The sequence below is a fragment of the Medicago sativa genome, chromosome 2, assembly GCF_051527215.1.
Source record: "Medicago sativa cultivar Bolivia chromosome 2, Bolivia_mono, whole genome shotgun sequence".
Lineage (NCBI taxonomy): Eukaryota > Viridiplantae > Streptophyta > Magnoliopsida > Fabales > Fabaceae > Medicago > Medicago sativa.
This window is the reverse complement of record NC_140750.1, coordinates 75,568,961-75,586,330: the sequence shown is the minus strand read 5'-3', so window position 1 is coordinate 75,586,330 and position 17,370 is coordinate 75,568,961. Positions and strand designations below refer to the sequence as shown.

General features: G+C 35.2%; 2 protein-coding genes across 2 annotated transcripts; both read left to right on the top strand.

Moving 5' to 3' along the window:
• The first annotated feature begins 10,390 nt into the window (after positions 1–10,390).
• Positions 10,391–14,453, top strand: PDIL1-4 (PDI-like 1-4). Its single transcript, XM_085746736.1, has 12 exons — positions 10,391–10,976; positions 11,081–11,210; positions 11,894–12,059; positions 12,151–12,269; positions 12,385–12,465; positions 12,841–12,927; positions 13,050–13,124; positions 13,262–13,330; positions 13,415–13,495; positions 13,575–13,709; positions 13,839–13,895; positions 14,038–14,453. Exons 1-12 carry the CDS (start codon positions 10,462–10,464, stop codon positions 14,218–14,220), a joined length of 1,698 nt encoding a protein of 565 aa, XP_085602862.1. The 5' UTR covers positions 10,391–10,461; the 3' UTR covers positions 14,221–14,453.
• A 1,569-nt stretch (positions 14,454–16,022) lies between these two features.
• LOC146950773 (uncharacterized) lies at positions 16,023–16,726 on the top strand. The gene has a single exon (XM_085746735.1). The coding sequence runs from the start codon at positions 16,166–16,168 to the stop codon at positions 16,604–16,606; it is 441 nt and encodes a 146-aa protein (XP_085602861.1). The 5' UTR covers positions 16,023–16,165; the 3' UTR covers positions 16,607–16,726.
• The last annotated feature ends 644 nt before the right edge of the window (positions 16,727–17,370 follow it).

The window sequence follows — 17,370 nt, the reverse complement described above, 5'->3', positions numbered from 1 at the left end:
AAGTTTATGACTTTATAGATACCAACTATTATTTGTGCCAAGCTAATTCAATCGCATCCTCTACATTTTAGCAAATAGTAGTTTTTATATACTAACTAATGCATGCTCCATAAAACAAATCATTTTGTCCGTTGGTTATGTAACTGACAATTAGCACTAGGAACACAAACGGTTGTACATTTAAGAAGAAAATAATAGTTGGAATTAAGTCACTTGATTGTCATTATTCCACAAACCAAACCAATTATTTTTTATCTGTTCGGATTTTTTCACCTAAAAGTTGAACCAAACCAACAAGTTACACTTGCACCCCTAGTAACAACTTGTAACTTAAATGATGAAATCTCTGGTAATGTTACAAACTGTAACTGCCAGTCAACTAATTAACAAGCTTAAGTTAACTATTTATCATCTTCTTCGTTATCATCTTATCATCCCAAGCTTAACCAAATTATAAAAGGAAGAAGGATGCAACCCTTCAATGAAGAAATCGACTACTTGATCATGTGAAAAGATCATAGGATGAAGTTTCATTGAACTAGCTAGCTAGATTCTTTTCACGTACGAAGAGGTATCAATTTTCAATTGTTTTTTCTGCACTGTCTTACATGATGGCAAGCTTTAAAAGTGAGATCATTTTATTGTTTTTTTTACGTACGAAGAGGTATCAATTATCAGAGGATTTTTACCTCATGAATTATCTTGACTAACAAAATGGATAATAAAAAATTATTTTAAAATTTTGATTTATTAATTGGGTATTGTGACTGCTCGTACACATTCAAGAACAAAAATTACTATTAACTCTTTTATTTTTATACAACTATTTGCCCATATTATTTATACCTACAATATAAAATACTCCGAGAGCATAAGAACAAAAATTACTATTAACTCTTTTATTTTTATACAACTATTTGCCCATATTATTTATACCTACAATATAAAATACTCCGTGAGCATAACTCAGTTGGTAGGACAATGCATTATTATATGCAGGGGCCGGGGTTCGAACCCCGGACACCCCACTTATTCACGTTATGAGGTGAATTCTAGCCACTAGGCTACTTGACCAAAAAAAAAAATACTCCTTATTTGAGGATTATTAATGCGTTTGAGGAATGAGGTAAATTCTAGCCACTAGGCTACCTGACCAAAAAAAAAAATACTCCTTATTTGAGGATTATTAATGCGTTTGAGGAATTTATTTCTATATAATCCGTTTCCTAAAAAACTAAAAAATACTGTAAAGTATAACTTCTCTTTTTGTGCTTGGGCACACATGTAGAGACACTACATTCTTTTATTAATGTGTTTGAGGAATTAGGTAAATTCTAGCCACTAGGCTACCTGACAAAAAAAAAATAATACTTCTTATTTGAGGATTATTAATGCGTTTGAGGAATTTATTTCTATATAATCCGTTTCCTAAAAAACTAAAAAGTAAAGTATAACTTCTCTTTTTGTACTTGGGCACACATGTAGAGACACTACATTCTTTTTGTTTTTTTTACGCAATATAGAGACACTGCGAACGAACAACTTGAATATCATATGCTATAGCAATTTATTACTCCCTCCGTTTCAAAATGAGTGTCGCTATAGTAAAAAAAATTTGTTTCAAAATGAGTGTCGCTTTACATTTCCAATACAACTTTAATTTTTTCTTCCAACTTTACCCTCTCCAACTTTTCTCTCACACAATTTTCAATGCAACTTTAATTTTGTCTTTTTCTTATAAAGTAAGGGCAGTTTAGTAAAAGCGTTATATCCAATGATTATTTCATTCTATTTCTTAATCTGTGTGCCAAAGCCTAAAACGACACTCATTTTGAAACGGAGGGAGTATGTTTTCCTTTTATTTTTTATAATATATATATATAATAATACATATAATAAATTTATTATATAATTTGTTTATTATTTCAACCAGAATTTCATTGTGTATAATCTCAAATTGCAAACCACATTAAATTAGATACATGCAGATCCATATAACAAAGCAAGTCTACGCAAGATGGGTGTAAGGTTTGGAGTTTAGGATTTAGGATATTTTTCTCATTCTATAATTTTCTTGCGCATTCTATTTGAAATATAAAATTTTTAAGGTTTTAAACATTTTGAAGGTTTTTACTGGATATTTATGTCGTTTGAATTCGATAATACTAATTGTATATAATACACGATAAACCAATAGGATGGAAAGAAAAAAAAAAAAGGAGTTTAACACTTCAACGAAGTACTAAACGCATAACATTTTCTAAAGACCTTAAATTCTTAAATGAGAAAGAAAAAATCGCAAGATCATTTCGGACCAAGTCATACTTACAACAGTCAAATAACATAATTTAAACTCATAAGCCTGAACACTCAATAATAGAAATTGGTGATAACTTCCTTAGCAACACCAACGACTTCTTGGTCAATGTTCTTAAAATCGATATCAACATCACCAATTGCAAATTTGGATATGAGATCATGTGGAAGAAAATCAAAGGTAATGATGTAGTGATAACTTCTTCAAAAAAAATGTAGTGATAAATTGAAATGATAAAGTATAAACAATTAAATTTGATGTGCACTTACTTGAGCTAGACTACTTAAATCTTCCTCAATTTTGGCTCTTTTCCCTTTGATTAAAAAACGTGTACCAACTTTAACAACCTAATAAACTACTTAAATCTTCCTCAATTTTGGCTCTTTCCCCTTTGATTAAAAAACGCGTACCAACTTTAACAACCTAATAAAATCATATAATATTTTATATGTAATACTTGTAATTCTGTGTCCATAATTGATTATATTTAATTGATTATATTTGAAGTTAAAATTTATGCATTTTGATTATAGAATTGATTCTAACGTATAAATTCAAAATTCAATCCACTTTTACATGAATGTTCAAACATAAATCACTTTAATTTTTTTTTTTTGTCAAGTAGCCTAGTGACTAGAATTCACATTTTTTTAAGGTAAATAAGTAGGGTGTCCGGGATTTGAACCCCTACCCTGCATATAACAATGCATGTCTCTGTCAACTAAGCTATGTTCACGGGACAAATCACTTTAACTTTAACTCCCTTTAGTGAAAATCAATTTCACAAAAACAATTCTTGTTACGGTACATCCAAACATACACCTAATTTCTATGCATTGTCATTTTAAAACATTTTACACATGTATTTTACACATGTATTCGATCAAATCACACCACTAAACATTTTAGTGTTCAACATAGAATGTAACTTTATAGTGTGATTTTATTTTATGCATGTTAGAAAAATAGAAAAGTATTACGCAGTTGATATATAGAAATTATTCTCCCCTAAAAAAAATTATTCTTTATATTTAAAATACATTAGTTTATAAATTTTATACAGTATATTCGCGCACAAAAAAAAAAGTTACTCCTTCCGTCCTATAATAGATGACCTGTTTAATAATGTAGACTATTGACCTAACATATTTTGACCACATTTTTTCCATAATAAACAAAGATAAATAATATCATACTAGATTGATGACCCGTGCGTCGCATGGGTCTTATGAGCTGAAATATATTTGCTAATAAGAATGCAATGAATACTAAAAAAAAAATATTTGCTAATAGCTGAAACATATTTGCCAATAAGATACTCGAAAATAAATTTGATAATAATGTATCGTCAATTGATAGTGATGTATCGTTAATTAAAATGCAACACCAAGAATTATTGAAGTTTGATAATCACCTACATGATGTTGTTCTTAAAAAATCACCTACATGATTACATTGCGCATTACGAAATAATACTAAAAGCCCTGGATACAAAACAACAACAAAATACACCAAACAATCAAGACCATACACTCTTCACTTCACAAATTTAAAACAAAAAACAACCTTGGTACAATACAAAACAAATCAACTCTACTCATTAAGGATGCATTTGTCGCAACTTTTAAAATAAATATAATTTGTATAGAGATTTTGAAATTTTCTTTTTTGAAAAGAGAGTTCTGATAACATAATATAAAATCATTTTGATTAACCACCTATATGATTGTTTTTAACATTTGATTTGATTGCAATAGATTTTCAATTTAGTTTGTTGTTATTGAATGATGACATATGGCAGTATGACAAAACAATGGTTCATGTAGCAGCCGCTGTTTTGTTCATTTTTTGTTAGGAAAATGAACAAAAGTCAATTATATGTGATAAACATTTAAAACATTGAGCCCTGCTTTGAATTTACAATTTTCAAAACTATGAGCCACACAATCATGGATAATTTGAAATTCAAAATGCAAAGAATTTAAAAGGCTAATGTATCACGGTTAACAACATACTTTAGTTAATGCCACCGAATTAATAAGTTTTGATTCCAAATAAAAAAATGAAATTCAAATTGGCATGAATATGAGAGGGAAATATATTAGGTTTAACATGCTTAGGAGTTAATGCAGCACAATTAGAGGGAAAATGTTAGGTTTAAGTTTTGCTTGACCTAATAACTTTTAAGAATAAGAGATAAGAGATAAGATGTTGACTTCGTCTCGATGAATATTTTTAGAATAATAAATTTTTCATAACTTTTTATAATAGAGAATTGAAGATATTAAAGATAAAAAATATGCATTGATAATTATGATTTTGACTCTTTTATTTTTGCTTATCATTCTTACCAAAAAAATTACTACTATTAAGGAAAAAAGGAGAAAGGAATTTTACCAAAAAAATTAATTACTACTATTAAGGAAAGGGATTTATGAACACAAACTATTTTTCTCTCCTTAGTGAGAAGTGAGTTTTCTCTCCTTAGTGAGAAGTGAGTGAGTCTTTTCCACTGTTTACCAAAACAAAAGAGTTTTTCCAAAATTGTGAGATATCATTACAAAGATCAATACAAGCACTTGATAGTTAATCAGTTTTCTACACTAAGTCATTCATTTTAACCAAAAGTCATGGAACACCTACGACTTGAGGACGACGAGGAGGAGATTGAAATTCCAGAGGAAGAGTTGGTACGCGAAGGAGGTGGTTTCGATCCAAGTTTATGTCTGATTGGGAGATTTTTAACCAATAAGCAAGTCAGAACACACATGATGAAAGGGAATATGAAAGACATCTGGTCTGTGGTGAAGGGATTAGAAATAAGAGAAATTAAGATGGGGGTCTTCTTGTTTCAATTCACCCATAAGTTAGATATCCAAAAAGTCCTTCGAGGGGGGCCATGGTTTTTCAATAAGCACATGATGGTTTTGGGAGCAATGGCAGATGGAGAGAGTCCAGAACACGTACCTTTGAACACAGTTCCATTCTGGATACAAGTTCATAATTTACCAGTGGGTTATATGGCGGAGACGGTGGGTCGAAACGTAGGGAATTATGTGGGAGAATTTCTGGAGTATGATGAGAAGAACAGTTCAGATTTTTGGAGACCATACATGAGAATTAGGGTTATGGTGGATGTCAGGAAGCCATTGGTCTGTTCAAAAAGCATCAAGAAGAAGGGCGCAGCACCGGTCACAGTCAATATCAAATATGAACGCCTTGGCATTTTCTGTTACTACTGTGGAATATTAGGGCACACAGAAGATTCTTGTGAAAAACTATATGCTGTGCAAGAAGATGATGGTGTGAGAAACTGGGGTCCCGATATTAGAATTGAATTAGACCGACGAGGAAGAGATGGAGGTCAGAGATGGAGGGCAGACGACGGTTCAACTTCCGGCAACAATCCGGTGAAGGGAGGTGACGCGCAAGTGAATGCGGCATTAAATGTTGGTAATCAAAGTGTAACAGTAGAGAATAATGGAGCGGTTTTGGTTGAGAAACAGAAACGGAAGGATATGATTGCAGAGTTAATTAAGCAACAAGCACAGCAAAAAGCATTAAAGAAAGAAAGAAATTTCACTTATGAAGCATTAAATGCTGCGAAGTCAATGGGAGAGGCTCGGTCAAACAATGCATTGACAGAGGAAGATGATATGGTGGAATCTGATAAGAAGCGTATGCGTGATGGAAGAAACAAGGAAGCAGGAAACACATGTGGCTATGGAGAACAACAGAAAAACTCAAATTCAATGCAAGTGGATGGTACTAACAAAACAGATGGCGGGAATGACCAAACAATACAAAACAATCATTTTTTATCGGCGGGTCCTGGCAAACAGGCCTGCCGGGAACAATGAGTTTCATGAGCTGGAATTACCGGGGATTGGGCAACCCGAGTGCAGTTCCGACACTTAGAGACTTGGCCCGGAAGTATCGCTTAGATGTCCTCTTTCTTTGCGAAACTTTGGTTCATGCTAATAGAATAGAAGAAATAAGAGTTCGATTGGGTTTTGATGCCTCATTCGCAGTAGATTCAATTGGGAGAAGTGGTGGTTTAGCAATGTTTTGGAGGCAGCCTTTTGATTGTCAACTCATTAATTTTTCACAGAATTTTATCAATATGGAAGTCATTCATCCGCACTATCCACGATGGAGATTTACTGGTTTTTACGGCTGTCCGGAGAATGATCGAAGGAGAGAGTCATGGGACATGCTTCGAACTCTAGCACAAGACAATACATTACCATGGTGTGTAATGGGGGATTTTAACGACTTGCTGTCCAACCATGAAAAAAGAAGCAGAGTTGATCATCCACCATGGAGAATAAGGGGTTTTAGGGAGGCTGTTCAGGATAGCAATTTAAGTGACATTCCGTTGACAGGGTATCCATTCACATGGGTTAAAGGTAGAGGAGGACAAGATATGAAGGAAGAGAGAATTGATAGAGCCATGGCAACTCAGGCGTGGTGTGATATTTTTCATCAAAATCAGCTGCATAATGTCATTTCACATCGGTCCGACCATTTTCCAATTCTACTTAAGTTGCAAGAAGCACCGCGTCGAAGAAGGACAAAAGAGTTTAGGTTCGAAAATTCATGGCTGCTGGAGGAGGAGCTGAATGATATAGTTAGAGGGGGGTGGGAGAGAAGCACGGAGGGTGAAGTGTTGTCACGGTTAAAGGGATGTACGGAGGCTATGAATGATTGGGGACGAAAACTGAGGTTCAAGTACAGACATGCTATTGAGGAGTGTCGGGAGGAGATGGAAAGACTTCGAGGGTGTGTCCAACAATCTCAGGTGGCAAGATATGAGGAGATTCGAACAAGAATGGGATGTTTGTTGGCACAAGAAGAAGCATTTTGGAAGCAAAGGTCGAAGGTATATTGGTTAAAGGATGGGGACACAAATTCTAGATTCTTTCATGCAATGGCAAGCAACAAAAAAAGGCGTAATAACATCATGGAGCTGAAGACAGATGAAGGAGAGCTTGTCACGGCACAGCAAGATATTTGTGGGGTAGCAAAAAACTATTTTTCAAAATTGTTCACAAGTGAGGCGCAAATGGTGAATACCACGTTGGAGCATATAACCCCGCGCGTTATAGATGCTGATAATGGTTTGTTGCTAGCTCAATTTAATATTTCTGAGTTCAAGAAGGCTGTATTTTCAATGCATTCAGATAAAGCACCAGGTCCAGATGGTTTGAATCCGGCTTTTTACAAGAGGTTTTGGCATTTATGTGGCATGGAGATATATCATGCAGCAACATCTTGGTTGTATAGTGGAGAGTTTCCGTCTCAAATAATGGAGACTAACATAGTGCTTATTCCAAAGAAAGATAATCCGGAGACCATGAGGGATCTTAGACCTATTTCCTTGTGTAATGTTCTTTATAAAATTATCTCTAAGGTGCTGGCCAATAGACTTAAGCCACTTTTGCAGAAGTATATATCTCAAGAACAATCGGCATTTGTAGAAAATCGCTCCATTATTGATAATGTTATGGCTGCCCATGAGATTATTCATCATATGAAGTGTAAAAGGAGAGGCAAGGTGGGGGAGGTTGCTTTGAAGATTGACATCAGCAAAGCCTATGATAGAGTTGAGTGGGAGTATGTAAAGAAAGTAATGTGCAGAATGGGTTTTCATGATAGATGGGTAAAATGGATGACTATGTGTATGGAAAGTGTTAACTACCAAGTGCTTGTAAATGAGGAGAGAGTGGGACCAGTCGTTCCAAAGAGAGGTTTGAGGCAGGGTGACCCACTGTCACCTTATCTTTTCATTATATGTGCTGAAGGATTGTCCGCTTTATTAAAAAGAGCTGAAGCGAAAGGAGAAATACATGGTATCAAGGTGTGTCGAGGAGCTCCGCTTCTCACACACCTATTATTTGCTGATGATTGTTTCTTGTTTTGCAGGGCTACCATGAGAGAAAGTACAAAAATAAAGGAGATTTTACAGACTTATGAAGCAGTTTCGGGCCAAGCGATTAATTTCCAAAAGTCAAAAATTTTCTTCAGCAAAAACACATCAGAAGCAGACAAAGAAGCAGTCCAAAATTTGTTTCAGGTTACAAATATAATGGGAAGTGGAAAGTATCTTGGAATGCCATCACTGATTGGTCGAAGCAAAAGGGCGATGTTTGGATATTTGAGGGATCGAGTGTGGAGGAAGATTCAACAGTGGTCAGGGAAGCATCTTTCGAAAGCGGGACGTGAAGTTCTTATCAAGTCAGTGGCTCAAGCAATACCAACATACTGTATGAGTACTTTCTTATTACCAACGTCCTTAGGTGAAGAGATCCAGAAGATGATTAATTCCTTTTGGTGGGGTTCGAATAGAAGGCAAGGTAGAGGGATCAATTGGCTCCGATGGGATAAATTAACAATGCGGAAGGAGTATGGTGGTATGGGATTTAGACACTTTTTTGGCTTTAATTTGGCTATGCTAGGGAAGCAGGGTTGGAAGCTTTTAACTAACCAAGATACTATTGTTTCTCGCATTTACAAAGCTAAATATTTTCCGAAGACAGATTTTTTGGGGGCCCGTCTAGGCCATAACCCAAGTTATATTTGGCGTAGTATCTTTGCTTCGCAGGTAATAGTTAGAGGAGGTCAAAGATGGCGAATTGGAAATGGTAAGAGTATTGCGGTGTGGACAGATCCGTGGCTAAGGGAGGATGAGAATTCGTATGTTACAAGCGAAAAAATCCAAGGTTTGGAAAATATTAAAGTTGCAGATTTGATGAGTGGAGAAAGCTGGAATTGGGGGATGATAGCAGGGATTTTTAATGATCATGACAAGCAAGCGATATCTAATTTGGCATTACTGAACCAGGATGGGGAAGATAGGCTCATTTGGAAGTTTAATCGTCATGGAGTTTATACGGTAAGGTCGGCATATAGATATGCAATGGAAACACTTGTGAATAATGTGGAATACCGAGTTCTGGGGGAATGGTTAAAAATGTGGAGTTTGAAGATTCCACAAAGGGTAAAAGTTTTCCTTTGGAGAGCTGTGAGGGGTGTTTTGCCTACGCGTATGCGGTTGCAAGATAAAGGTGTTCCGTGTACGGATTGCTGTCCTTTTTGTGAAACGAATTACGAGAACGATTGGCATGTTTTCATTGGGTGTGAAGAAGTGAAAACTGTTTGGCGAACAGCAGGCCTATGGGATTTAATTGCTGAGACAGTTGCTGATGCCGCGAGTTTTGCAGACTGTTTTTTCTCATTATTATGCAGGTTAACAGCTGATGAGTGCAAAGACATAGCAATGATACTTTGGTGCATATGGCGTCGCCGTAATGACAAAGTATGGGACGGTGAGCTGAAGCCAGTTTCGATCGCAATTCAGTTAGCACGTGAGGTACTATTCCAATGGCAGACTGTGCGACAGACCACTGCAGCACCACAACAGCCACAACAGCAACAAACAATACAGTGGCAACCACCAGCACAAGGTGTTCTGAAATGCAACGTCGACGCGGCCATTTTCAATGAGCAGAAGAGTTTTGGTACAGGTATTTGTATTAGAGATCATCGTGGCCATGTTATAAGGGCTGCTACAAATTGGTATGAAGGAAATCCTCTTCCTCATGAAGCTGAAGCGGTGGGTTTACGTGACGCTATTTTGTGGCTTGGACAGTTGGGGTTATCAGATGTGCACATTGAACTAGATTGTAAGCTAGTGGTTGATAGCATATGTGATAAGAATAATAACCAAGCCGAATTTGGCAATATCATAGCTGATTGTAGGTCACTTTTACAACAATTCACAAACTTTAAGATAAGTTTTGTTAGGAGACAAGCGAATGTTGTCGCTCATAGCTTAGCAAGGGTGTCAATATTACATGCTCGTCACCATGTCTTTGATTTGATTCCATCTTGTATTACAAACCTTGTGATGAATGAAATAATATGAGTTTATGGTTGTCAAAAAAAAGGAAAGGGATTTATGGGAAATGGAAAATGCAATGAATTGGTAAAACGACGTCGTAAAGTAGGTCCATTCCATTCATTTACAGTACTTCCTAGTTTTAAAAGTCAACCCATTCTCACATCACAGTCACACTCATTTCATCACACAGATCTTCCTCTGTTTCTCTCTTCCTTTCGTTTCTCCGCAAATTTCATTCACAATGAGAATTCTCATTCTCCTTTCCCTCACTACCCTTCTCTTCTTCTCCACCTTCTCTCCCATTCTCTCCTCAAACGAACTCGATGACGAAGATCTCAGTTTCCTCGACGAACCAGAAGCTGGTGAAACCACCACCACACACCACCACCACGGCGATGATTCCGACGCCGATCTCGAAGAAGATTTCTCCGGTTACGAAGATTCAGAAACTTACCAACCCCCTGAATTCGACGAAAAAGACGTCGTCGTTTTGAATGATACAAACTTCACTGACGTAGTCAACAAAAACCGATTCGTTTTAGTCGAATTCTACGCACCATGGTGTGGTCATTGTCAAGCATTAGCACCGGAATACGCCGCAGCTGCAACTGAATTAAAGGGTGAAAATGTCATTTTAGCTAAACTTGATGCCACTGAAGATAATGAAGTTGCTCAGAAATTTGATGTTCAGGGTTTTCCTACTATTCTTTTCTTCATTGATGGTGTTCATAAGAGTTACACTGGTCAAAGAACAAAGTATTAATTTTAATATTTTAATTTTCTCTTTCAATTATTGAAATTTTATTCAATTTTTGGATCTGAAAATGTGATTTTTTTTTTTTTTTTTGATTGTGATGCAGAGAAGCTATTGTGACATGGATTAAGAAGAAGACTGGACCTGGTATACATAACATTACTTCATTGGATGATGCTAAGACAATATTGTCTTCTGAAACCAAAGTTGTTCTGGGTTTTCTCAATTCTTTAGTTGTAAGTAATTTTTTTTTATTAGTTTTGTTTCTTAAGTTAAATGTTGATTTTAAATGGTTTGTTAGATTGTTGTTTGAATATGATTAGATTAAGTTTGTTGTAGTAATAAGAAGTGTAGCTTTATTTCTTGTTTCTTAAGTTATATGCTATAAAGCACGAACATGATACTTACTCGTCGACATTGGTAATAATTTGTGAAAATTATGTAATTGAATGTAGTTAAATGTGTCTCGGTCGTGTTTCGTTGTCAGTGACACATGTTGGACACGCATTCAAACAGAAGTTTCGGTGCTATAGAGGTTATATGTTGATTTTAATTGGTTTGTTTGATTGATGTTTACGTATGATATTCATTAGAGAATTTCTAAATACTAACGTGTCATGGTGTTAATTAAGGAAGAAAGTTTAATTTTTAGACTGGCGGAATTCACGGATGGTTGCGCTTTGCTGTTTTTGTGGGTTGACTCTTTTGTGGCTTTAATCATTTTCCTATTCATTATGATTAGCTAATTTTCTTGTAGTAAGATGTGTTGCTTAATCGCTTTATTTCATGATCAATTAGCAAATTTGTTTTTCGATACAGCTGACGATTAAAGCTTTTTGTCACTGTTGATTTGATTTTATGAAGTGAATGATATTGTTGATTGTTGTTTGTTACTTATCCTGTTATGCACAATATGTAGGGTCCTGAGAGTGAGGAGCTAGCCGCGGCTTCACGTCTTGAGGATGATGTAAATTTTTACCAGACTGTGGATCCTGAAGTTGCAAAGCTTTTCAATATTGACGCTAATGCCAAACGCCCCGCGTTGATCCTTGTCAAGAAAGAGGAGGAAAAGCTAAACCATTTTGGTTTGTTTAATTTTTCGTTCTTATATCTGTATTTTCTTTTTGTTTTGTTTTGACATGGTAATTTGATGTAATGTTCACCGTGTCCCTACAGATGGAAAATTCGATAAGTCTGCAATAGTAGACTTTGTCTCCTCCAACAAGATTCCTTTGGTAACAGTTTTTACAAGAGAAAATGCTCCAACAATCTTTGAAAATCCAATCAAGAAACAGGTAATTATTTTTTAGACGTATCTTATTATAATATAATCTCATTGGCAAATTGTTCTTGAAAAATGCTATCACAACGTTCTTCAAAGATTGTTACATGTTTGAAACTTTTTTTCAGGTGTTGCTGTTTGTGACTTCAAATGATTCAGAGAAATTGCTCCCAGTATTTCAGGAAGCATCAAAGTCTTTCAAGGGAAAGGTATACTTTCATAGACGCAACTAATTATTACTTTCATCTTGTCATTTTTTGGGTCTAGACAAATTTTTATATGTCAAACAGTGCGTATAAAATAGAATTCCTTGCTTTCCACAAGAGTTCAAATGTAGTGTACTTCTTAGCGGGTCATTATAAGCATTGAATCTGTTGACCATGAATCTGTTTATAAAATCATGAGAATCGAGTGTATTTGACTTGTGCTGAGTAGTGATATCTGAAATATGTTTTCTGATTTTGCTAGTTGCTACATTTTACTGATAAATAAAATTGTCATAGCATTGATCCAGATCTTCCTCCTAAAGGGTACTTATGTTTTTGAGAATGGATGATTTATCTGTGTGCACTTATCCATTGCAGTTGATCTTTGTTCTTGTGGAAACTGATAACGAAGATGTTGGAAAGCCTGTTTCAGATTACTTCGGTATTAGTGGGACTGCTCCAAAAGTAATTATTTCTTTTTCCCTTTGTTCAATTTGATTTAAATGATACGTCATGAAATTCATAGAATTAACATATTACATCTTTTGAGTAACTTGGAAGTATAACCAGTGGAATTTTCAATGCAGGTACTTGCATACACCGGAAACGATGATGGAAGAAAATTTGTGTTTGAAGGAGAGGTGACTGTTGACAGAATTAAGGTACTCTTTTCTCCCTTGCCTTGGACTCTGTTAGGTTTTGCTACCATGTTACGGAATGTGTATGATTGCCTTTTTCTTTCATTTAATGAGGTTTGAAAGTAGTAATGACAAAATTTCAAATCTTCGTTTTATCTCAGGCATTTGGGGAAGATTTCCTTGAAGACAAGCTAAAACCTTTTTTCAAGTCAGATCCAATTCCTGAAAGTGTAAGCTATTTGATTTGGCAGCCATCAATTATGATTTGTTAATTTGGTGTTTCGTGTCTAACATGTTTGTTAACTCGGCAACAGAATGATGGTGACGTGAAAATAGTTGTTGGGAACAATTTTGATGAAATTGTCCTGGATGAGTCAAAGGACGTTCTCCTTGAGGTGCAACTTTGACCACCCTCTGTTTTACCAGTTATGTTTGCATCTTGTATTGTTAATTTAATGGTTATTGGAATATCAGATATATGCTCCTTGGTGTGGCCATTGCCAACATTTGGAACCGATATACAACAAGCTTGCAAAACACCTTCGCAGTATTGACTCTCTTGTAATAGCCAAGATGGACGGAACACAAAATGAGCATCCCAGGGCAAAGGTAAACCCAAATTCAAACTAGACATTGCTAGCATATAATGATATTTGCTACAACTTATGCTAACTTTTGAATTTTCGATCCTGCATCCAATAACTTATTGATCAATCTTGATTTATGTTCACTTTGCAGTCTGATGGATTCCCCACTCTTCTCTTCTTCCCAGCAGGAAACAAAAGTTTTGATCCTGTAAGTGAATATTAAGCAACAGTACATATTTTTATCAATTCAGCTTTGTTAAATATAAATATGCTCCCGTGTGTGTGCGAGAGTGATCTGCATATGGTTTATCATTATGTGATTGACATTTATAATTGCTTTGTGTTTGCAGATTACTGTTGAGACAGATCGTACTGTTGTAGCCTTTTACAAGTTCCTCAAGCAGCATGCATCAATCCCATTCAAGCTCCAGAAACCAGCCTCAACTCCTAAATCAGAGAGCTCTGATGTCAAGGAGAGTTCTGATGCCAAAGAGAACCAAAGTAGCAACAGCGATGTCAAGGATGAGCTATGAAGAGTTAAGATATGTTTCTATTTATACTGCTATGATCAGATTGATTCCGACATAGTGACTTATAGAAAACAACCACTAATTCTTCTCTCCCCAAGCCTATAAAAGAGGTAAAGGAAGGGGAAAAGGTGGACAAATGCAAGGCAATTCTGTATCATTAAACTCATGAGTATTTAGAATTTTGGGGTGAGGCTTTAATAAAAAAAATCCCCATTTATTTTGGGTATTTAGTTTAATCCTCCTCGCACATAATAATAAACTATGCTCATATAGTAGAACTTCTTTTACGTATTGGGTATTTTACTTCTTTTCCATTTTACAAATCATTTGCCCATTTCAAAACTTCTTATCCCTGCATGACCAAACATCTTACACGCCTCTGAACCAAAAAGAAATAAAGAGGATTTCAACTCTTGAACCAACAACTTGAACATTTCTGTTTTTTCCAAGTAGATGATGATATTGACTGTGATAAAAGGTACTAATTTTTGTATAAAAAAAAAATGTTTGGGTTGTGCACGATTTCGAGCAGTATAATGTTAGATGTCATAAAAACATGAAAGCATGTCGTGTTTGCAGCCACTGTGGCTAAAGTGTGAGCAACTGCATTGATCTCTCTCATAGTCAACACACTTTTATATAAAGTGTGTCGAACTTGATTTGATTCATCTGTTGAATGTCCCACTCTAAAGAACAACTCGGTGAAGCTTTTACCCTTGTATTGAAGTAAAATAGGATCAAGAACCTTGTTGATCAATTTTAGTGAGGTCTTTCTTTCCAACCATATTTTTTTTTCTATCCGTAAGACTTGAACTGAAAAATCATCATTAAAGGGTTAGAGTCTAGTTCCACTAAAACTTGTACTGGTTAAAAATGTTTAAAATTACCAAGATGAAATTCCACCCCCTTAATTTTTAGCTTATATGTTTAACAAAGGTTTTCCAAATTGACAATCACACCGAAGATTATTAATTACAAGGTCAGTAGTCAAAAGGAATGTAAGGGCTTGAAAGTCACTTTCGAGTGACAAGTGACAACCCCCAAAGGGCGCGGTAGAGCCAACTTCTTTAACTTGTGCCAAGCATACAACAAAAACAAATATAGCAAACACCACTTGGCTAAAAATAAAACTATCCATATTGATAAATAATAATAATAATAATATAACAATAATAAAAACATTATCATAACAAATTATTTTTTCCCTTTCTGCTGTGCTGATATTGAAAGCTAGACATATACATGTTTAGGATGGGAGGTTACAAATTTTATTTTTATATACCATTTTTTTCCAAATAGTTTAGAGTTTAGAAATTCACTTTTTTTTTTAAAAGAATAAGTGGGTGTTGGTGTTCGAACTTCAACCCCTTATATATAGATATATAATATATTGTCATTATCAACCGAGCAAAACTCACGTGAAATTTGTGTATCTCATTTTATCAATGCCCTCCATGATAGCTTGGTATTATTCAAAGTTCAAAACAACTTGACGTTTGGTAAATAAGAATCGACAAGGTTATCTTTCTCTTGTTTCATGACTAAAAATAAATAAATTAGATTAGATATAATACATACATTATATTTAAAATTACCCATAGAAAATATAAAGTTCTTCCTTGAATTGCATGAAAAGCGAAACTACCTATTCAAATCCATAAAAATCACATTTCACATGCATTACCCTTTTTTCCGTATGAACTAATCTTCAACTCTTCCACTTCATTCTCACTTCAATCAAGTTAAACGCGCCGTTTTACTCAGCCACGTGTCACATTCCCGATCCTTCCCCTTCACGATTGTTTCAACATACACCCTCCGATCTCACTTTTATTCCCTCCTTAACCGTTTTCTATCACTCGTGCCGCGAATTTTCTCACAGAATCATTTCTAACCGTTTTTCTTCCATTTTCTTTCTCTTTCATTGTTCTCTCTCTTTTCTCAACCAATGGCAAATGCAAAATCATCCTTTCTTTCTCTCTTTCTTCTCACTCTTTTACTTCATGTTACCGCCGATTCATCGCCGTCTCCATCACCGGCGCCGGCTAACACTCCATCTCATTCACTCTCCGCTCCGAGTCATCCTCCGGCGAGTTCGCCTCCAGTTTCATCGCCGCCAGCGCCGTCACCGTTAAATCCGAGTCCAATTCCTGCTCCGGCACCTTCGCCGGAGGATTCAACACCACTAAACCACATCGACGTTGACGAGAAAACAGAGGATTCATCAACCGAAGGAGGAATGAGTGGAAGCAAGAAAGCAGGGATAGCGATCGGAATAATTGTTGCAGCGAGTGTGCTTATGTTGGCAGCAATGGTGTACAAGAAACGGCAACAGAATCTACGAAGAAATCAGTATAATTACGGTGTAAGAAGAGATATTATTCTGTAAACGAATACGTATAATTGTTGTATTTCTATACTGTATACGTAACTTTCTTCATTTGTATCCATAGAGGTTATTATACTCTTCCTCTATATAGTTTTTTCTTATTTTGGCGTTATTTTCATACACCGATTCATATTATTTTTTAAATTCTTTTTGTTCTTGTTGATATGTGGTTGAAATATATTTTTCGAATTTCTATATTATCATCACTTTTTTCTCTTCGATTTTGTTGTAATAAAGAAACTCAATTTTTGTGTGTAATATTGTGGTATATTATTTATTTAATTTAATTCAATTGGATATCTTGTTCTAGACCGTCTGATTTCAAATTGGTGGCTGATATCATTTTACTAAGTTAGTTAAATCATGCTTAAAATTTGGATCATCCAATCTTAAAATTAGAGTACCGAATTTGAGGTTATAAGGTTATACTAGTGCTCGAATATGTATCTTATTGTAAGGTTAAATTATTATATTTGTACTCGATTGCCAATCCTGTTACTAAATCAATTGTTGGTATTGGACAGTGATTACCAGAGAATTTGATTGCGAAAAATCAATTGTTTTTTGGTAGAATGCAAAAATTCAATTTGTGCACCGTTATTTCAAATTGTTGTCTGCTAAGATATTCATAATTGTGGATTTTTATGGTTTTGCCCTTTCAGTTAAAACAATTGTCTCACAATCAAGGTTAAGAGTTAAAGGAGTATTCTGTTAAACCAATGGTTTGTATTTGTAACGTGCCCTTGATTGGAACGTCTCATCAA